Genomic DNA, 23,227 nt, shown 5'->3' with positions numbered 1-23,227 from the left:
TCCGGCAAACAAGATCACATAGTTCAAGGAGCCCTGAGCTGGTCTCAATTAGGTCCTCTCCTGGGCTGTGTCCATATAAGGGAAGATTGAAGAAATGCACCTATGTCACCTCCCTCATTGGCTATGTGAGAAAATAATGGGTTTTGGAATGCCCAGAGGCCCCCCTGTTCCAGGGGATTATATTAAGATTGATTGGATTGGGGCAGCTAGGTGGTGCAGTGGATAGAGTACTGGCACTGGATTCAGGAGGACCTGAGTTCAAATCCAGCCTCAGACACTTGACACTTACTAGCTGTGTGACCCTGGGCAAGTCACTTAACCCCAATGGCCTCACACACACAAAAAAAGATTGATTGGATTGACTTTGATGATTGACTCACTTGAAGTTGACTTGATTGAAACCACACCTCCCCGAGAGCCTGGCCTTCAGGGGGTGGGTTCTCTGACCTTTCTGCTCATGGACCGCCCTCAAGTCCAGTGAACCAATGGATTTTGGTGATGCTAGCCAATTAGCTTGGAGCGGTGTATAGGGGCTGCCTCTCATCTGGACCCAGAAGGAGCTTCCCCTCTCACAGGCACAGGAACTTTCTCTTTTTGACCTGAGACTCTGAGGTGGTGAGGGTGCCTTGTTCTGACTCTTCTATCCTAGGTATGTAGGGCTTCTGAACTTTCTGAACTCCACATGTTCTCTCTTTACTAATATCTAATACACTTTAATAAATGCTTAATGCTCAAAACTAGTGTGGTAGCCTCTAATTTCTAAGTAACAAATATATGATAAACCCCAGCTAATTTTCCCTACACTTGGGACAGTAATAGGGCCACCACATATAGTTTTTATTATACACAGTTTAGAACCCAAAGAATAATTATGGAAATTAGGGTTAGGAATACTGAGTTCAGGTTAGCTAGTTTTTGCACATAGATTGTAACCCTTGAGTAATCAACCAGTGATGAAAAAGGGGAGGATCCATTTTTATTAGGGACCAGGGGTTGAAACAGGGCTTTTGTTTTGTTTTGTTTTGTTTTTTTGTTTGTTTTTGCAGGCAATGGAGGTTAAGTGACTTGCCCAGGGTCACACAGCTAGTAAGTGTCAAGTGTCTGAGGCCGGATTTGAACTCAGGTACTCCTGAATCCAGGGCCGGTACTTTAACCACTGTGCCATCTAGCTGCCCCCTGAAACAGGGCTTTTGAGCCCCTATTCTTTGTACCCACCAGCTGCATACTGGGTGACCATTTTTGTGAAAATGACAATAAATGAGCCTGTGACATATCACCGCCACTGAGTTCCAGAGAATTATTGAGCAGGAGTCCTTTTCCCCTCAGTCCAATATACACATGCTATCCTCTACCGTAAACTATCGTTATTATTTAATTATCTTTCTAATGACACAGACAAGAATCTAGGTGGCAAAGTTGGGAAGGGCTTCAGAGCAGCATTGGTAGAGAGAACGATCAAATCACAGGTCCATCAAAATTCCCTGAAAAGCAGCAACTCACACATAGTGTCTGGATGTGGGTTTCTGCATTAAACAGAATACTGGATTAACCAGCACAGAACATCCACATCGCAGGCTAACTACAGAACTATTCCTCAAATATAGGTCCCCACCACATGCACATAGGCTGGTGGTATTGAGGGCCAGAAAATCCCAATCCCCTTAAAATCCATGATCCCTCAAAAGAGTAACTAACCAGAGAGGAAAAAACATACAGGTAAACAATGCCTAGTATCCCAATTGTGCCCTTCCTCTCTAAGGTACTTGGCAGTTGCTTTGCTGCGTGTTATAATTAACACTCATAATAGTAATAGGACATGGACATTTATCTTTTGTAAATCAATCACTCGTGAAAGGAGACAGAAAAAATCGAGACCAATTCAGTCAACAAACGTCTGCTCCAGAGGGCATGGCCTTCAGAGCTCATCCATCATTGAATGAACACTACAAATCGACCACTGGGCCAAGCATCCTACCAAAGTGGCTGGATTGCCTTTGGAAAGTTGTCCTTTTCATGTTTAATGTGATTGTATATATATAACCTATATCAGATTGCTTTCTGTCTTGGGGAGGGGGGAGGGAGGGAGAAAAATTTGGAATTAAAAATCCTATGAAAACAAGTGTTGGAAAAAAAAAGTAAAGTTGTCCTTTTAAGAACCCCAAACTTCTCCCTGAAACAAAGGCCCCACCTTTTTAACATCGATAGAGTATTGGTTGGACTACTAGGTGGCACCATAGTGCACAGAGTGCTGGGCTTGGAATCAGGAAAACCCACCTTCTTGAGTTCAAATTCAGCCTCAAATACTAGCTGTGTAACCCTGGGCAAGTTACTTAGCTCTGTTTGCCTCAGTTTCCTTATCTGTAAAATGAGCTGGAGAAGGAAATGGCAAACCCACTCCAGGATCTTTGCCAAGAAAACCCCAAATGGGGTCACAGGAGTCGGTCGAAACTGAAAAATGTCTTCTTTTGGTGATATTGTATGATGACACATAAAGAAGAACAAAAGCTTCAGAAGAAATGAAGGCCTTTAGGAAGTTCTGTTTTCCAGGAATTTCAGGCCAAAATTCTCTATAAAAGCTTTACATGCCCTGAAGCACAAAGGAGAAGGGATTCAGGAGAGCAGAGCAGCAAGGCTCCAGTCCCGACTCTGACATTATGGGTAAATCACTTAACCTCTCAGTCAGTTTCCTTATCTCTAAAATGGGAATCATCTCGTCTTCAGCACTCCCCTCTCAGGAGATGCTATGAGGATCCGGTGAGACAATATAAGCATAAAATGTTTTGGAGACCTTGAAGTCCTATCTAATAATAATAGGTAGCATTTACATAGTGCTTTAGAGTTTTCAAAATACTTTATATGTTATGTCACTGGATCCTCATAGCAACCTTGGGAGGTGGGAACTGTTATTTTTTTTTTCCTTTTTTCTTTTTCTTTTTTTTCTTTTATTGGGTACTGTTATTATCCCCAATTTTGCAAATGAGGAAACTGAGGCAAGCAGAAGTTAAATGGCTTGCCCAGGGCCACACAGTTAGCAAGTGTCTGAAGTCAGGTTTGAACTCAGGTCTTCTTGATTTTGAGTCCCGAAATCTAGCTGCCTATATATATAACTATCAGTCATCATTATTAACACATACCAATGAGCACTTTAATGTTTTTTAATGCTAGTTGATCTTGTGGAAAATATTTACATATAGGAGACAGACTAGGGGAAGGAGAGAGAGAGGCACAAAGAACAAATAAAAATGCTAGAAATTAGCAAAAATATATATATAATTTAACTGGTTTTAACTAATTTAATGAAGGAAAAGCGTGTTTTATGTTAAATCAGAGAAAACCAAGATAAATGTCTCATTTCCTCACTGAGTGGGAAGAAGGTTGGGGTTGCAATCAGAGAATGTGAACCTGAAGTAATGTTCTCCTCATAACTCCAGTGCAGCCTTGAACAAGTCACTTTTTCTCTTTAGGGTTATTTGCTCATCTGTAAAACTGAAGGGCTAGAGGAAATGGTCTCTAAAGGCCCTTCCAAATCTAACACCAGGCTCCTGTGAAATGTGCATTCCACATGTTCTCATTCTTTTCCCAAGTGCCATTAAAAAAGAGGTAAACAGTTCTCACAAGTAGTCAGTTCTGCTATCAAGACATGGGTTCCTTAACATCATCTCACTATGCAAAATTGCTCAATAAAATACATAAAGTTTAGAGGGAAAATGAGATGAGGGGCATGATACTCAAAAACTTCATCAGTGACCAATTTTTTAAAAAAGATAGGCACCTAATCAAAACAGTAGCACAGTTTTATACATATTAAATGGTTAAGACATACATAAAATACTATAATAAATAGAGGCTACTTCTGTCCACAGCCTGAGGGTACTGCTCACTCTGGAGCTGGCACTACATAAACAAAATTGTGATACAGGAGCTTGTTTATTGTTTCTTTGGATTAATGTAAAACACCCTTTCCCTTAGTTATATGCCAGTTAAATGATATCTTTTTTTCCCTGATTTCTAGCATTTTTATTTGTTTTTTTTTCTCTCTCTCTCTCTCTCTCTCTCTCTCTCTCTCTCTCTCTCTCTCTCTCTCTCTCTCTCTCTCTCTCTCTCTCCTAGTCTGTCTCCTAAAGATAAAAAGCAATGAGGGAGCGTGGGGGATGGGAGAGAAGGAGGTTAATCCTCCAGCTTCCATGCACCAAAAAAGATCAATAAATATGACTCTTGGGGGCAGCTAGGTGGTGCAGTGTATAAACCACCTGCCCTGGATTCAGAAGGACCTGAGTTCAAATATGACCTCGGACACTTGACACTAGCTGTGTGACCCTGGGCAAGTCACTTCACCCTCACTGCCGAGAGAGAAAGAGAGAGAGAGAGAGAAGTAAATATGGCTCTTACCTAGAAAAAGACCTGAAATCGGCTTGTGGAAGTGAGCATTGCAAGGGTTGCAGCTTGTGAAGCCGGCTGTTTTCTTCACTCTTGCTGTTTCTCAGATGAAATCATGCATAAGCAAACTCAAAATCGAATTATACTTAAATTTTTCCTTAATATGTTAATTGCATTGGAACAACCTGGGGTTCTCAAGACAAAGAGTTTGTAGCCAAAGAGACTGTAGAAATCTGTGGGATGAATCACCACACATGGTCACATCTCATTGAGGCACCTCAGTGGATAGAGTCAGGAACACTTTAATTAAAGTTCTGCCTCACTGGCAAACTGTGCCACCCTGGGTGAGTCACTTAAATCTGTCTGCCTCAGTTTCCTCAACTATGAAATGGGAATAATTATAGAAGAGCTTTGTAAACCTTAAAGCCTATATAAATACTTGGATATCTCAAAGGGGGGGGGGTTGCCCTCTTCCTTTGAAGGATTTAGAAATCGCTTCTGACAGGCATCAGTTGCTTTTATTATGCTTTCACACTTTCTCCACGGTTCAAGTTCACAATAAAAAGCAGCCGCTTTATACAGCCCCCAGGATATACACCTCCATCCTTTCCTTTCTTATTTTTCATTTCTGAATTTAAGTTTCTGAGGCCAGGGCCTAAGAGTTTAAAGTGCTGGACCAGGAGCAGGGAAACACCTGGGTTTCAAATCGCCATTTGGCACCTGGAGGCCTTCTGGCCTCTGCCACAGCGGGGAAGGAGGAAATGAAATCACAGTGATACAGTCAGTCAGTGTGCATTTATTAAGCGCCCGCTGTGTACCAGGCGTCGTCCTTTAGCCAAGCTCTCGGGCCACGTACGCTCTGGGTGGGATCACACAGCCTCCTGGACCACGTGGGAACTTCTATTTTACAGGGGGGAAAGCGGACCTCGGGGCCTCGTTTGCGCCTGCGCGGCACGACAGGTGGCGCTTCCAAGGGTGGGGCCGGCCAGCACACACACCGCCCCTCCCCGACGCTCCGCTTGCGCGTGCGCATACGCAGGCGGCGTGACAGGTGAGCGCGAGGCGCGGCTGGCGTCGTCACGAGGAAGTCGTGAGACAGCGCGCGGCCTGGGCTGGGCTGGCCGAGGCGGGGCCCGGGGTGGCGCCGCCGATGCCTCGTCATCACCGGGCGATGAGCTGGAAGCGACGTCCGGGAGGAGGGGCCGAGGGGAGCCGGCTCTCGAGCAGGAACCGAAAGTGAGCTCGGCTCCTCTCCAGCTGACGCTCGCTCGGCGGGGGGCCGAGCCGGAAGTGCCGTCCTCCCCTCCTCTCCCCGCTGGCCAGCCGGCCGGGTCCCCGCGGGGGGCAGCGGAGCCATGGACGCCGCGGCGCTGGAGCGGGACGCGGTGCACTTCGCGCAGCTGGCCGTGCAGAAGGACCAGGGAGGCCGCTACCAGGAGGCGGTGTTCTACTACAAGGTGCGACCGGGGGAGGGGTACCGCGGGGGGAGGGGAAAGGGGGGCGGCCCGACCCCCTGCGCCCGCTCGCGGCGCCCACCCGGGCCTGCGCCGAACCCCGGCTCGTTCCGAGCCCATCCGGCCCCGCCCCCTGCACCCCCCAGAAGAGGGTCCAGGTTACGGCTGATAGCCCGGCCCGGACCCCTCCCCCGCTGTTTTCGGCGGACCCTCTCCGCCCCCCCCCCCCACCTGATCACAGAGCCCAGAGTGTGGGCAACCCCCTGCCGTCCACTTCCGCTCGTACCTGAACCCCCCCAGCCTTCCAGACTCGCGAAGGACCCCCGCCCCCCAAGGCGGACCCTCCTTTTTGGGGAGGCTCGGAAACTTCTCCGAAGTTTGTCTCCGTGGCTCGGAACCGCCGTGGATGAAGGAGCCCGAACTTTCCGGAGAATCAAGTGACATCTCGGAGCGAGGCCGATTAAAGTGGCAGATAGTCCGGATGCGTGTCCGGCGGCCTCTTGGGTCTCCGATTTACTGTCCGTTTGTCCGGACTCCTTCCGAATCGGCGTTTTTAGCTTCTCTCACGTCTCGGAGAAAATGGTTTGTGAACCAGCGGTCCGCCTCCCCTTTGTGTGATCTCGAGTCCCAAAACATAACGAAACTGGGTCCGTGTTTCCCTTGGCCGCGATTTTATAGGTGTCAAACGTGCCTTCGCCGTCCCCTTATGTAAGTCTTTCCTGGTTTTCCTGAGAGCATCCTCCTCATCATTTATTATAGCACAATAGTATTCCATTGAAACACATACCATACTTTGTTCAGCCATTCCCCAATTGATGGGCTTCCCCTCAATTTCCAATTCTTTGCCACCAGAAAAGAGCTGCTATAAATACTTTTTGTACATATAGGTCCTTTTCCTTCTCCTTTTTTTTTTTTAAATCTTTTTGGATACAGACCTAGTAGTGGCATATATACATCCTTTTGCAGTAAGCTTCTGTTACAGTTCTCACCTGGTAATGCCTTTTAATTGTACTGGATAGGAACCTGTCAGCTCCTCTCTTCCATTTCCTTGCGTAGCAGTGCTGGCAATATCAAGTTTTAGTGAGTACATTTGCCCCCAGTAGTCACAGTATGTTTAACCTCTTAATTGATTCAAATCCCACTATAGAAATAAATTATACGAGGTGCTCTATTTAAGGTAAACTTATTTAATACAAGAAAAGTCCTCTTTCCAATGAACTATCCTTCATTGGCTAGGAAAAAATGATTGGAAATGTATCCACTGATGAAGAATATAGTTTCTTGTCATCTAAATACAGTCTATTTATACTGTATTTTAAATAATATTTGATTTTGTGCTTTGTAATAATTATGCTTAATTTCCCCATATTTTGAAAAATGTATTATATTGGATTAGGGCTGTTGATTAAGACAAGTGATTAAACATACCCTCTCACTTTGGTGAGAGAAATTTGAAGTTATTAGAAGATGAACAAAAAGCATTAGTTGACCAGATTATTGTTTCCTTCCTAATAGGAAAGAGGTACTAATTTGAAAAGTATATGCAAATAAACAATCTAATTTTGATATTTTTCATGAGAATGATGAATGTGGAGACGTTAAAAGATAATTCCAATTGTAAGCAGTGGTGTTTTTTGTTTTTTTGTTTTTATTTTAAAGTGTCTTGTTTTGATTTTAGGAAGCTGCACAAGCCTTAATTTATGCTGGGATGGCAGGATCAAGCCTAGAAAATATTCAAGATAAAATAAATGAGTATATGGAAAGAGTTCAAGCTCTTTATTCAGCAGGTAAGTGAAGGACTTTGTAATTATCAATAAAATCATAGATCTGCTGTTAGAGGAAACATTTCTAAACTCAGTAGCTAATAATAAAGATGATATTTCCATAGCACTTTCCTTTCTACAGATATTTCTGTGGGGAGGTTGGTGATGTGGATATTATCCCCATTTTATAAATGAAGAAGTTGAGGCCTGGGAGAAGTGGCAACTTGCTGCCCGTGATCTCATAGCTAATGAGGAGCTGCTGAAACACAGAACAGTTTTCTTATTTTTTTTCTCCTACTCCATGCTACTTTTTCAAAAGCACCTATTTATGGACTGAAGGATTTCTGCTTTTAGAGTAAATTAGCTTGTACATAAGTAATTTTCGCTGTACTGCATAAAAATTAATTTTTACTTTGCTTTTTAGTAATTACTATTTTCATATAAATGCCAGTTGATTAATATTAAGAGAACTGTGACTAGTCAAAATTAAGAGGTATGATTTTTAAGTACCTTAAATGCACACTTTTCAAATGCAGCCTTTTCAAAACCATATTAACTTTCAGATTAAACCTTCAAAAAAATATTTCTCCATCCAGAGCAGTTGGCACTTACACACAAGTATAAGTCTAGATTCTTGGTACTCTTTGCCCTTTTCTGCCACCATGGCTGTAGAAGCGGTCATGCTGTCTACATTACCAACTGGTTTTTTATCGTTTTCTCGGGACAAAGGATTCATTACCACATGGACAGTCTTTGGGAGGCTCCACAAAAATAAGACTCAGTCTGTTGCCGAGACATAAACAAAGCCTTTGACAATCAAGTGGAAGCTGCCAGAGCTTGTGCTCCCCTGGTTACTTGGAGGCTGTGCCAGGATGAGGGATCCAGAGAGATCAGTGAGGGAACAAAGATGGAGAAAGCACTTGGACTAAACCAGGTGTGTCCAGGGGAGGTTCTGGCTGGAAACTGATGGTGAGAGGGTTAAGGAATTGGCTTTCAGTGTATCCAAAGGTGTGGAAAAGATCTGAGACCTTGTTACTACCAAAGAAAAGAGGATGGCCAAGAGAAGATTAATGACTCCCACCCACATACCTAAATTTCCATCTTTATAAAATCTTTATAAGACTAAGACAATATCATTGGTGAGGATTTTACAGGGGAACCAGGAAGATTTTGCAAGTGACTTTCCACTGTAGCCTACATACAGTTCTCTAAAAGATATAGAGAATACACAAGCCCACTGTGCTTATGTTTGACTATAAAAAACCATTTTATTTGGTTGAGCAAAATGCCACTTTTAAGGCCCTCCTCCAACTAGTTGATACACACACACACACACACACACACGAGATTTACTAGAGCATTAACCTCCCCTTTTAACCTTTCCCTTATTTATCTCCCAGACTAGTAAGTGGAAGAAGCCTCTGGTCTCTAGTTAGAGCTTTTATTGTTTGGAAATTACAAGGTGATGTTGATTAAAGAGATAGGAAAGTAGAAATACAAACAAATAGTCTTAAATCTAAGATTAGTCTATATTCCGCATAAAACTCACCAAAGACCCAAGGCCACCTCCGAAGGCACGTGCTGTTACAGAGAACCTGGCTGAGTCCCACTTCAGTCAGCGTCTGTGTGTGCAGCACAAGTCAGCGGACAAGGAGAGTGGACCAAAGACCTCACTTCCATTCTCTCCTTGCCTTTTAAGCTTGCACCCCGGAAGTGGAGTGCCTAACAGACAGAGATGGAGTGCACGGCCATTCGTCATGGTCTCCTCCCCAAAAGGGTGGTCCTTCAAAAACTGGCGTACTTTTTACCACACATACATATATAAACATTTTATTTGGTAGGAATTTGGGTGCATATACATTTATATATGTAGAGAGAGAAACCTTTTACTCTACCAAAAAAATTTATATATGCAATTTTATTTTTATAGTAGTTATTTTTATAATATATTTTATATTTTATTTATTTTTGTAACATATACGGCAAAATTCCTTGAAAGCTACTATAACAATAGAGAAAACTTTAACTCTTAGATCATTAATATCAGATGAGACATAAAAGGGAAACATGGTATGTTTGTTAAAGGTGTTAGCTGCTGTTACAGAGGAGATCCAACACTAAGTTCAAGAGGGATCCCCTGTAGATCAGGGATTCTTAACCTTTTGTGTCTTGGAACCCCTTAGAAGTCTGATGAAACCTCTGGATGCCATCTCAGAATAATGGTTTGTGACCTACATTCATAATTGGAAGAAATGCTCAATTTCAGCTAGAGGATAAGGAAAATAATGATGTAATTTGTTTTCCCATCCCAAGTTCCTGGATGCCCTGAAATATATCCATGGCCCCAGGTTAAGTACCCCTGCTATAAATGGTGAGATGCTCCTATTACAGTGACTGCTTCAAACCCTAGAACATTGCAGAGCTTTTCGGATAAAATCCATAACCACTCAGAGATTTTGGCCTAACACTAGAAAAACCAAATGGATGAAGAATACACATATCCTGGTTGGAATGGTGAAGAATCTTTGGGATTCATCCATGGGAGAGAGACTGCATAGATAGGAGAGATTTTAGCCTAGAATTTAAAAGGAAATAAGTGAACTGGATTGCCTTGGGCAAGTAATCTTTGTGGCCCAAAATTTTTTAAGGAACAAAGGTTCCTCTTTATTCATACTACTATTCTACTAATGTTGTCATGTGGTTCTGCATTATGGAATGCCACAGTCTCCAGAGAATTACCAGAGGGCAACAGAAAGGCAACTGTTAATGTAAGTAGGCTAAACATGTTACTAATGGGGAACTGTGAAGACCTGGAGAAAAGAATGTCTTCAGAGAAATGTGTGAGCAAAAACATTAGCTGTTCACGTGACAAGAGCAGGAGATAACCATCGGAAAATCCATATGCTTTATTGTTATCCTCAGGTTGTCAAAAGAAAAACACTCCCAGCATATTATTGGTTGAACCCTTTATGGCAAATGTGGGTAGACATGGACAAGAATTACATGGAATAGGCAGACATGGGTAGGTTACAATCTGTCAGTGGACACAAACCTGGATTAATAAAACCATAGATGCATGAGTATGTGCCTATTCATACAAATGTAAACACATGTGCATGCCTTTCAAAGGGAGCTGGTTAAGTCATGAATAGGTACTGATCTTTAATTTACATCTGAGCTTGCCTCTTTTAAACAGGCTAGATAAAGCTGTTCAAGTAGATTTTGTGATCTGAAGGAGGCTACTTTTTTTTCTAGGTTGGTCTGACTTTTGGGTGGAGTGTTGAGATCACTTCTAACCATAAATGTATTTATCAGTTATGCTTATTAGTGCATAATTATAATCCCTTTGCTACTATTCGTAATCAAGAGTTGATTATGTGTATGTATCTGTGTAACTATACAAATAATATGTAATCTAAAGGAACTGCTATTTCCCACAAATACAAAATGACAGGTAATCAGGATTCTTATTTCATAATTTGTTTTTGTTTTTATAGTCCCTTTGCTTCTAGAATTAGCAATGCTTTATTGTAGCATAAATAAAATTCTGCTTGCACGATAGAAAATGAGGTAGTGTATTTCTTCCCCACAATTTCTCTTTTTTTCCATTGGTATTAAGTAGCAAAAATGTGAAGAAATGTTAGATGAGAATAGAAATAATGCAGCAGTATTGCTCCAGTAACAGTGAACACTGTCTGCCTAAGGCACAATTACCCACCTCCCTCAACCCCTGTGAGCCATCTTAGCCACCCTCGGCAGCATTGTGCACAAATTTCTAATCATCCTCAAATTTGGAGGGCAAGGACCCTTTTGATAGTCTCTGGTACCCTCTGCAGACCCCTTCTCAGAAGTTTCTAAATAATTGGGGGGGGGGGGCTAGATTTTAGTTAGTGATTAGGGAAAATTAGATATATATTTTTTTTTCCCTATCCAAGTTCATGGACTCCCTGTAATCTTTTCATGGACCAGTCTTTGGATGTCAGGTTAAGAACCCCTGCTTTAAAAGTTTCAGTATGAGCAGTTGAATAGGTATGAGAAGGGAAAATCTATTACTCCCAAAGAGTACTTTTTTCCCAACTAGTCAAGAAAATAGGTTTAGATTTGAGACCACAGGGGAGCCAGAGTAGCCTAATGTTATCGACAAATACATCTAAGATAAGGCAGTCTCACAACTATTTTTCCCCCAGAGGGATTTAAGGGCTTATCGTCATGTGATAGGCACCTTTAAGAGGCTTTCCAGTTTGATGTCATCCTGTCTCTTTCAGTTAATTCAGAGCCTCAAACTGAATGCAGTGACTTGGTTGCCCTGTGGTTGTGCTTTGGAACTACTTGGGGAAAAGAATGGGCCTGGTCTCAAGGAAAAAAGCAGTGTACGCTCACTCTGCCCTGCCCAGAGGAGGCAGCCTCATCATGACCAAATACCCCCCCCCCCTAAATAATGCCAGATAAAAGGGGATAAGTGTGCCCTTGTGGCACAAAAATAAAATCTCAAACCTGAGTTATTCTTTATGAACCTTAGATGCATCAAAAAAACCAAACCTGTGTTGCTGCACTGATTTAGTCTAATCAAGCTGTCAATAAACAATTAATAAGCACTAACTATGCACCAGGCCTTGTGCTAAGATACAAGGGAAGGCAAAAGGTAATCCCTGCCCTCAAGGACCTCAAGTCTAGTGGGAGAGACAACATGCAAACAAGATATGTATGGACAAACTCAGAGCAGCATAAATTAGAAGTCACCTGGGGAAGGCACCAGAAAAGGCTTCCTGTAGAAGGGGGAAGTTTAGCTGGAAGCCAGGAGGGGGAGAATTCTGGGCATGAGAAAGAATGCGTGAAAATGCCCATAGTCAGGAGTGGTCTCCGGTGAGGAGCAGTAAGGCTAGTGTTTCTGGATCTTGGAGTAAGGGCAAAGGAGCCCGGACTGCAGAGAGCTTCTAACACCAAATGGATACACAGAGAAGTCATTTCAGAGCCACTGTTTACTTATTACTGATACAAGCACCTCTGCAGAGGAGGAAATTCTGTGGGGAGAAAAAAAATACTATTTGCAGAATTTAGGATGGGAATTGAGCACTGCTAAGAGGCAGAGTACTTGAAGAGGGGGGGAAAATGTGTTTCTCGGCATCTGTATCACAAATAAAATTGGAATTTGCTATGTAGAATTAGAAAAGGACTTACTTGAGTTCCCTCCCACCCCCAAAACCTTCAACTTAAAATCAAAGCAAGAAAACAGATTTAAGCTCTGTTAAAGTATGGCTTTTCTCAGTAGCCCAGGTTTTTGGTTTTTGTTTTTAAATAAGGGTAATTGGGGGATTTGTGGCAAAGAATGTCTTAATTTATTACAGAGGTGCAGTGCTCTTAGTAGCTATGCCTTCAGTATCCCCTTAACAACATCTGTTTTATTTGGTCCTAGTTCAGTCACAAAACCATGACCCCTTGAAGCCAAAACAGCAATTGGATTTGGAACGTGCTCGTTTCCTGGTGACACAGGCATTTGATGAAGATGATAAAGGCAATGCTGAAGAAGCTATAGAACTATACACAGAAGCAGTGGATCTCTGTCTGAAAACAGTATGTTAAGCTAGCAGTTAATTTGGTGGAATTATGTTAGGGTAAGAAATTCTTCCACTTACAAGTGAATCACACTTAGAATTGGCTGGAACAATGGAGTCCCTGTACCGTCAGTTGCAGAATACATCATTTCTTATTAGTTTTCTACGTTATGTCCCCTTAATAGCTGCATAGCCTGTATTGACTATTATATAATTTTTGGCAGTGCTACTTAGTAGATGTTCTTTTAGCCTCGGTTCTCTTATCTGTAAAATGGGGCTAATTTTTATTCCTTCATGAAGGTTTTAGACCTCTTGATGGCATAGAAATGGTTGTGGGGTCTGGAAAGCTGTGCACAAGAGGCACACAGTGAACAAGACACCTGTTGTCAGAGGACCAGCTTAACTCAGGAGAGAGAGAGACTGATTTATAGGGAGGTTGGCTTTTGGTGATGAGTTGTGATTTGTATGAGTGGAAAGGGTACCCACAGCAATTAAATCATAGCTCTTTCAAAGTAATATTTGCTCTACTTACCTTACAGATTTGTTCAGAATCAAATAATGTGATTGTATGTGTAAAAGCACTTTGTAAACCATAAAGTACTGTGTAAATGGAAGCTATTTTCAAAACTTTATGAAAAACTATTACCTTCAAGTTTTTTCACCAGATTATTCCTATTATGGTCTCCAAGTTTGCTGTAACTCCAAATGTAAATCTTTCAAAATTAGGGGCTCCTAATTCATCTTTGGTAGCAATTGGACAGTTGACTTAGTCAAATGATTTTTTTTTTTTGCACAGCTTTATAAATGTAACCATTAAAGATGGTGATTCATTTAAATTAGTGTAGAAGCCTAATAATGTTGTTAAAATGTTGATAAATGTTTGGAAGCATTAAAGAATCATTAGGCAACTGTTGTAAGTTCTTTTAAAATAAATGAATGAATGAATGAACTACAGGTAGTACTTTTTAAAACATTCTTCTAAATCCTGGTAGCTCACCATCATGATGTAACTCCAAGCCTGATTATATTTCTTCCATTTCTCATACACTGAAAATAGAAGGTGCATCTTGGGAGTGCTTTAATAAGTTTGTATAGTCTGTATTATGAATTACTTAATGTTTACAGGGTAACACTTAAAAATCAATTCAACTTGCAGATGTTAATTGTTTCTCAGTAGACAAGCTTCCAAAATGGGGTTATCAGATGGTAGTGGGTTAGGCAGTGGATGTTGGGGAACAACTGGGGAAACTTCCTGGCTTGACTGCCCAACAAGAGGCATCTCTTATGCCTGCAGTGTTACTGGTCATAGTGGAAAGAAACTCTGATAGGAATCCTCCGACCTAGGTAGGTGCTTTGGGGTATTACACTGAAGATAACCACGCTTGACAGTGTCTTTTGCAGTGCCTACCATACAGTCTTTCCTTTCCAGAATTTTTGTAGCCCTCTAGCCACATTAGCACAGTTCCAAGTTCAAGTGGTCTTAAATGCAAGAAGACAAACTTTTAGAGTATCCTAAAATAGCAACTTAAACTACTTAAAAGTCAAGTCATTGCTAGTGTGCCATGCTAAATGTATTAACTTTAGAAGTATCCCAAACCAAACAATTTTGGGGGAAAGACTTTTCACACAACCTTAATTGGCTCATCGGCATCTTATCCATTTTTTCCCCTCAAGTCTAATGAAACTTCTGATCAGTCCTTGCAAAGTAAACTGAAACTGTTAGCCCGACAAGCACTGGATAGGTAAGTTGTTGTTAACCTGCCTTTTAAATTCTTATTTATTACTTTATAGTGTAGTGTTTTGTCTATAAATTTCACTTTTCTAACGCAAGTTGCTATATTATTGTAGTCCTGCAGTTATAGCGTTCACAAAGTTGGAATTTGAAACAAAATCTTAATTTTTGTATATCCTGACTCAGCTGCTAGAACGTGACCGCCATTAATAGTCCTGTGAGCAGCTCCTTTTCACCCCCATCCTATCCCTATAACATTTTCTTTGTTAGAGCTTCTGGGATGCTTGGTTTTTGTTTCTGTTGCATTCTGTGTTTCATGGAGAAAAGCTTACCAGCCAGTATTTATGGAGTGTAACAGAAGCATCTGTGAAAATAGGTTGCTAGTCCTGCCTTCTTTTTTGTTCCTCCTTGTCTTGTACGTTTTTTTTTTTTTTAAAGTTCAACACTATTACTAAAAATAGAGAAATTGAGTATGAGGCTACTTGAAACTAGTTCTGATCGAGTAACACCTGGATGTTGGGTGGATACATGGTGTATCATGCAGAAAAGGAAAAAGGAAGAGAAAAGGAAGGGGGTTGCATGCCCACTTTCTAGAATGCTCAGAACCTTCCTGAATAGCTTATGGTGGGAGAATCTGGGTAATGAGAGAATGTTATATGATGATTATGGTGGTAAGAGGTATAGGACCTAAAGTTAATTTTATTTGTAGAGAGGCACGATGTAGAGAGGCTGTTATAATGGAATTTTCTGGTTTTAACTCCTGTTTTAGAGCAGAAGCTTTGAAAGAATCTATGTCAAAGCCATCTCAAAAGGACAAGCCAACTGTAGTTAAATCAAATCAGCCAGTCAGAACATTTTTTCCACTGGGACCTGATTTTTCCTTGAATGATAAGCCTCAAACAGTTAGAACTGTGCAGTCAAGTGAACCACAGGGGCAGAGATACACAACAGAAGAAATAGAAGTGCTCAGGTATGTCAAGAAATTTTTTTGTACTTAAATGGAACCAGCATGTATCTGATTATTAGATATTGTGTGCTCAGAATTTAATTGAAGGCTCTAGAACTTGAGGGAAAAAGTTGTGTGGCATTATCGGTTCTACCGTCCTCATTCAGTCCCTATCCTGTTTGACTTTAGGGAGTCCCCCATCAGTGTAATCATAAATCTATCAAAATGCAGAGTAACTTGCAGTAATCATCAAATCTGTTACTAAAAATGAGGTTAAAAACATGTTTGTAAAAACAAAAAAGAACTTGCTTATTTTATGACTTTAAATTTTTCCATGATAAAATATATCAATTTTTCATTGTTTGAGAAATAGTAAAAGTTATATTATTTAGTGTTACATGTTGGTATGATATTTAATACTTTTAGTTCATTATACAAGTAATACCTTCCTCGCTAGACTGTGCTGAGACACCCCCCCCCCCAAATTATGACATAGCTAGGGCATTAAGAGGCTAGTTGAGTTGGAGCATAATTCTGGTGGTGATTCTGCCAAATAACCCTAAAAGCTATAGGTTGCTGAAAATAATAGGTTATTTTCATTTCCACTTTGGCGAGTAGGATGCATCTTGTAACAGTTTTTAAAAACAGTTATAAATAGCTTCTACATTTGATGAGTTAAGCTCATCAATTAGTATCTGTATAACACTTTTATAAAGGTATAAAAGGTTCCTTAATGAGTATTTATTAAGCACCTACTGTATGCTATTGGTGCTGTGGGGTACAAGACAAAAGTGGACCGTTTATAACCAACTGAAGTCATCCATCTGAAGCCTTCCTTTTGGACCCAGGATGAGCTATATCCTCTCCTAGGTGAAAATAGGTGTAGACATTGATAGTATGAGGTCATCGAGCTGATTAATTACCCTCGTGCTCTCATAAACCATTATTGTGTGAAATTTTGATCCAACGACAGGAACAAGCATAACTGGGGTCTCATAGTTCTTTAAGAAACTAAATACATTTTGTTGTTACATAACCTAATGTTTTCACGTTTTAATATGCTCATCGATATCATATAATAAAATGAAGCTTATACTTTTAGACTTTTTTAGTCCAACAGAACTTTTCTTTTCCTATAGAAAGACATCTAAAATAAATGGTATCGAGTATGTTCCTTTCATGAATGTTGACTTGAGAGAACGCTTTGCCTTTCCAGTGCCATTTTCGTAAGTACTTTTTACTGATTTTTGACTCCCAAGATTATTTCAGTAACATTTTTCCTAGTACTCTGAAATACCAGTTTAATTCATAAAGTTAAAACTTATAATCCAAAAGAATAATTTGGTAGGAAGGGAAGTGTGATTAAAAGATTGGAGCAGAAGGACAAGAGAGAACTGGAGACGTACTGGAGGTAGCCGGAGGCTCACTTTCTCACTCCTTCAGGGTCTCATTCTCCTCTTTCAAACAGCTGTCATGACCCTCTCATGTCTCTGGGCTAAGTATTCCCACCACCTTCTTCTGGTGTCCATATGCTATGATCTCAAGCTCTTCCTGATCATCCTTTTCTGGGTGTTCTCCAGCTTAGCAGTGTGATTTCTGAGATGTGTGCACACAACTGAGTGTGATGCTTGCTCCACATGAGTCTGACCAGGGCAGTACTGCCAACTCCTTCCCTGTCCTCAGCACAGTCCCTCTCAATGTCATCTCCTTTGCTGCCATATTACAAGTGTAGGACTTTATCTTTACCCTTGTGAAATTTCATGGCATAGGAGCATCAGTTTCTCAGTCAGCTAATAATATTTATTAAATGCATACTTTATATACAAAGCACTGCACTGGAATTGGAGCAGAGGTATCCAACACAAGGCCCACAACACTTCCGAGTGTGCCCCAAACCAGATTAAAATGTAGTTCTTATCTGATTTTAGGTGTGGTTTAGAAGTCAGTATGCCTCCCACAGGCCATCCTCATGTATGGTTAGTGGCCCCCATTTCTCTTGACCCTTCTCCTGGGAATGATGTAAGAATAGTAGATAATTAACTGGCACCTACTGGGGCAGAAGGAAACAGCTCCATGGAGGAAGGGGGCCTAGAAAAATAGGTAAAATTTGTAAGTTGAGGGAGGAAAGACCGAAGAAAACAGCCTGAACAAAAGGGAGAAAGAAAGGTGTGTTTTGAGAACTACAGGGTGATGTGTGACTAATGAAGGGTTTGTATGGGCAGGAAATAATGTCAAATAAATTTCAATGAGTTGAAATCATGGCATCTTTGAAAACCAGAACAATTTAGACAAGATGAGGTAGTGAATAGGGAGCCACTGAAATGACAGTCAAAGGGTTCTCTTAGAAAGACTCACATGGGGGCAGGTAGGTGGCGCAGTGGATAAAGCACTGGCCTTGGATTCGGGAGTACCTGAGTTCAAATCCAACCTCAGACACTTGACACTTACTAGCTGTGTGACCCTGGGCAAGTCACTTAACCCCAATTGCCTCACACACAAAAAAAATTTTTTTAAAAAAGAAAAGAAAGACTCACATAGTGACGTTATGTAGCATGGATTGTAGAAGGAAGAGAGGTGAACTAAAGGACAGGCCCAAGGATGAAGGTGAGTGTCTAGAATAAGGTGGGAGCAATGGGAAGGGAGAAGGGATAGAACTTAGTGATAGATTTGTTATGGTTCTATGAAAGAAGGGGAAAAGGCAAAAATTGAGTGGACTTTATACAGACTGGAAATCTTTGCTGCCTCTCGGGGTCTTTCTGTTACATCATAATATGCATGCAGCTGACCCTTTAGGAAGGAAGGCTGTTTAAATACATCAATGTAATCATTGCCCCTGTTTTAGAAAAGACCTGAGTGGGCAGATGAAAACACTGTCCGTGGGAATTGCATTCATTTCCTTCTGAATCAGGCTTTCACACTGTAAATTCATTTTTCGTTTCCAATTCATTCCAACATCATATATCCTTCATCAAAAACAAAAGCATACATACTTATTCAAATATAGTGGAATCTTTGTCCACACCTTTATTCTTGTAACTCCATCAGTGTGTATCATCAGGTTGACATGACCTAGATTTTGGATCTGAGTTAAAATTTTCCAGGTCACTTTGTCAAGGATGTGAGCTTGATTAAGGGTTGGTGGAGGGATTGGGGGGAGGGTGTTTTTTGGTCTGACCCTGCACTTGTACTGATGTAGTCCTTCTTCCCATTATCTTCACCTGTTCTACCACTTATAACCTTAAGGAGATAGACACCTGGGACTCCTGGGACTTATCCATGGTCCTGTGGCCAGGATGTGTCAGAGGCAGGTTCTCTACCCACAATGCCTCTCTAGTTCTCAGGGTTCATCTTGGTAGTTATCATTGCTTCCCCTACCCCCTTCCCCGAGTCCCATAATACTAACTTTATATTTTTTTCTATACCTCAGTGATAGATGTGGTAAGCTACCACTATCACCAAAACAAAAGGCAATATTTTCTAAATGGGTACGGCCAGATGATCTCACCAACAATCCTACCATGATCTATACTGTGTCCAGCTTCAGCATAAAGCAGGTAGGCATTTGTTTTTTGCACAAAGTTAGATTAAATTAAAAACTTAAAATAATATCTTCTAATTTTATTTAAAGTGTTGTTTTTGGGGCAGCTAGGTGGCGCAGTGGATAGAGCACCGGCCCTGGAGTCAGGAGTACCTGAGTTCAAATCCGGCCTCAGACACTTAACACTTACTAGCTGTGTGACCCTGGGCAAGTCACTTAACCCCAATTGCCTCACTAAAAAAAATAAAAATAAAAAAAATAAAGTGTTGTTTTTTTTTTTTAGTTTTTCATTACATGTTCAGATTTGGGGGGCACAGAGACAACTGATTTTGTCAGTGTAAGGAACTCTGGAAGCTTTATCCATCAGTCCGTATCAGCAACTCATGTATAATTTAAATTCTTAAAGAGTGACTTGGGGCAGCTAGGTGGCACAGTGGATAAAGCACTGGCCCTAGATTCAGGAAGGCCTGAGTTCAAATGTGGCCTCAAGACACTTGACACTTAATAGCTGTGTGACCCTGGGCAAGTCACTTAACCCTCGTTGCCCTGCAAAAAAAAAAAAAAAAAAGAGTGACTTGCCCCCAGTCAAGCAGATGTCCTAAAGAATCTGGCTCTAACCCACCTTTCCAGAACTCGAACCTGTGCTGTCACGGACATTTCTGTGACACAAGGTCTGAGATGTGGAAAAGATTTTCTTTGAAAATTTTGTTTTCATCACAATGTATTGGTTTTACAGTAGATTTTCAGTTTGTCAGCTTAGCTTTTTCTTTGTTTTCTCATTTTCATACTATATAAAATTGATTTATCTGAGAATTTGAGTTCCAGCTTAGACAAAGAGTTGGAAAAGATAAAAAAGAGAAACAGGTTTGCCTAAATTAACATTTCAGTAGTAAAACCATATAGCTTTAATGGAATTGAGTATTTAGCATTCTTGTGTAGGTATGGTTTCTGCTGCAGTATTCAAGATTCTGTAATGTCATGTTATGCTATCCATTTGTAATAGTTCTGAAATAACTTCCATAAACCATTGAAGGATTGATTTAATTTTTCAGCTATTAGCTTACTTTTGGTGGAGCTCTGTTGTTTTCTTTTATATCTTTAGTCAGTGCCCTTAACAGGAAAAGGGAAGATTAATGGATATAACAAGTAGGTTTGTTATAGAATTGTTTTTGAGTTGGACAGATATATACATATGTTTTAATATTTTTCTTTTATCACCAGACAATAGTATCAGATTGTTCCTTTGTAGCATCGCTAGCTATCAGCGCAGCTTATGAGAGACGGTATAATAAGAAATTAATTACAAGGTAAGTAATGCTTCTTCTGGTGTAAGAATTATTATTTGTACGTCTTGTTTCAAAAAAGTTAACTTAAGAGTGTCTACATTGAGAAAGTGGCTGTGCTAAATGAATGATAATGCTATGATCCTTTTCTAGAAGTCTGGAGTATTCTTTTTAAATTGAAAAGTATGGTAGATTATCTTAAACCCGATAAATATATAAATAAATGCATACATATCTAAAAATTAATGTTATACATGTTAATTTTTTCTTACAATGACATTGTGAACTTGGTCAGAGAAAGCAAGATTGTTACATGATTTTATATTTTACCACAGTATCATTGAACTCTTTACTTAATAAATTACAAAATATTTTAGTTAAGAAATAATCAAATTCCATTCAATAAGACATTTTTCAGTTGCTTGCTGTGTGCTCCATGAGGCAGAGACCAAAAAATAGCCTCTGTCTTTAAGAACTTTATTCTGCCATGGGGATAAAATAGATATATCAGGTAATTTCAGAAGGGAGAGACCTGTGACAAGTGGGAAGAGCCAGGAAAGACTTCACACAGATGGCACCTGAGCTGACCTCAGAAGAGACAGTGAGAAGGCTGAGCTGAAGAAGAAGGGCATTCCAGAAATGGGAGGGCAGGTTCTGCAGAAACACAAAAGTGGGAGGTGGCCTGGGAAGGTTGGAGAACAAGTAGGAGTCCAGTCTGGTTGGAATGTGTAGAAGAAGGAACACTGTGAAATAAGCCTGGAGAAGTGTTTTGGAACTAGATTTGTAGGGCTTTGAAGGCTAGGCCTCAGCCTGTATTGTATCCTGGAGGCAATGGGGAGCCACTGGAGCGTCTTCAGCAGGGGATTTGCATGATCAAACCCGTGTTTTAAGAAGCACTTTGGCAGCTCCACAGAGGGTAAGTTAGAGATGGGATACTAGGAGCAAGGAGATCAATATGAGAGGTAGTAAAGACCTAAACTGGTTTAATGCACTGATTGAAGAGAGCAGAATATATGCTTTAATGTTGTGGAAGTATATTGGATAAGACTTTGCAGCTGATTAAGTTAGACAGTGAAGGATTTAATAATTGGTATTGATAAGTATGGAAAGGATAGTTTTATTGGAATAATTGGAAGTGAGATTACAAGGTGTTAAGAAGTGAGGCAGGGGGGGGGCGGCTAGGTGGCGCAGTGGATAAAGCACCAGCCCTGGATTCAGGAGTACCTGAGTTCAAATCCGGCCTCAGACACTTGACACTTACTAGCTGTGTGACCCTGGGCAAGTCACTTAACCCCCATTGCCCCGCAAAAAAAAAAAAAAAGAAGTGAGGCAGGTGGGGAAATGGAGGCAGCTAGCATAGATGATTTTTTCCCCAGGAAGTTTGGTTGTAAAAGGGAAACAAGATAAGGGTTGATAACTTGGGATGACAGGCTCAAATGAGGGTTCTTAAAGAGGGACAGGGAGACCTGAATGTTTTTAGGCAGCAAGTAAGTGAAAAAGGAAATGTTGAAAGTGAATGTGCAAGAGATAGAAAGAAAAGAGAAAAATAATTGAGCCAGCAGAAGAATGAAATCCAGGGGTCTAAGGAGAAGAGTTGCATTGATGAGGAAAAGGGTCCATTCTTCCTCTCAGAATGGAGCAAATGAGAATGGAATGGGGGATGCTGTAGAATGTTTTTGAGCTATGGAATGGGGCAGAAGAAGAAGCTCTTAATTAAGGAGGAAGCAAGGCCCTTGGCTAAGAGGGGGTAGGGAACAGAAAAAAAGAAAGGTTAGGGATTGCCTCTTTGCAGAATGTGGTAGTGTCAGGGGAGTTTACAGTGGGTAGTTCCCATCTGAGGTGTTAGGTCATGTAAATTTGTAGAGGAACTGTTAGACACAGTTCTGTGGCTTTTGTTCAGCATCATTCAGCAGTGTACAAGTAGAATTCAAGAAAGTAGACTCTGGGGAAACCTAAGGTTGGAGTTTGTTGATAGATGGGGAGAATAAGAAGAGATGGAGGAACTAGAGGTCATAATGAGGATGAAGAATAAGTTTTGAGAGAGCTTATGATAAGTGAGAAGAATTTCATAAATGTGGCTTGTGGAGAGAGGAGTGAGATAAGTTGTTCTGAGGTAGAGTAGAGATGGAGCTCATGGACGTTGGTCAGGGCATTTCTAGATTGAAGTCTGAGTATGACAGCAAGTATTGTAATGAACCTCATTGTGAGGCAAGTATTGGATTCCTCGACAGAGATGGGGAAAGAATCTAGTAGATAACTGCAGCAAAGATTCAGACCAGGTGATCTAGATGGGCAGAGTAAATCTCAAACAATGGAACACCACTGAGTAATAGTGTCAAAGCGATCATCTAGACTTGGCAGTGAGGCAGAGAATGCACTGGCTTCTCTTAGCCTAGGTTTTCAGTCAGTACTAGAGAGATGACCAGATTTCCATTAGTGCGTGGCGGATGCACATAAGGTAATGTCAATGAAAAAAAAGTGTCAAGTGAAGAGATGAAGGATGAATGAGAGTGGGAAGACTAATTATGGAATGAAGATAGTTTAGAGAATGGCATAAAGGAATAGGAGGGATACGGTAGGAG

General features: G+C 40.9%; 1 protein-coding gene across 1 annotated transcript in view; it reads left to right on the top strand.

Annotated features, from left to right (window-relative positions):
- The first annotated feature begins 5,432 nt into the window (after positions 1-5,432).
- CAPN7 (calpain 7) overlaps positions 5,433-23,227 on the top strand; it is a 47,918-nt gene continuing 30,123 nt past the window's right edge. Inside the window, 8 exon segments of the mRNA XM_043967772.1 lie at positions 5,433-5,834; positions 7,510-7,618; positions 13,008-13,165; positions 14,821-14,888; positions 15,648-15,848; positions 16,964-17,050; positions 19,252-19,378; positions 20,584-20,669. Coding sequence (XP_043823707.1) covers positions 5,733-5,834; positions 7,510-7,618; positions 13,008-13,165; positions 14,821-14,888; positions 15,648-15,848; positions 16,964-17,050; positions 19,252-19,378; positions 20,584-20,669 — 938 coding nt within the window. The 5' untranslated portion in view covers positions 5,433-5,732.

Source organism: Dromiciops gliroides, chromosome 5, assembly GCF_019393635.1.
Source record: "Dromiciops gliroides isolate mDroGli1 chromosome 5, mDroGli1.pri, whole genome shotgun sequence".
NCBI classification, from domain to species: Eukaryota; Metazoa; Chordata; class Mammalia; order Microbiotheria; family Microbiotheriidae; genus Dromiciops; species Dromiciops gliroides.
Note: the sequence above shows the minus strand (reverse complement) of the source record. Positions and strands in the feature narration are given on the sequence as shown.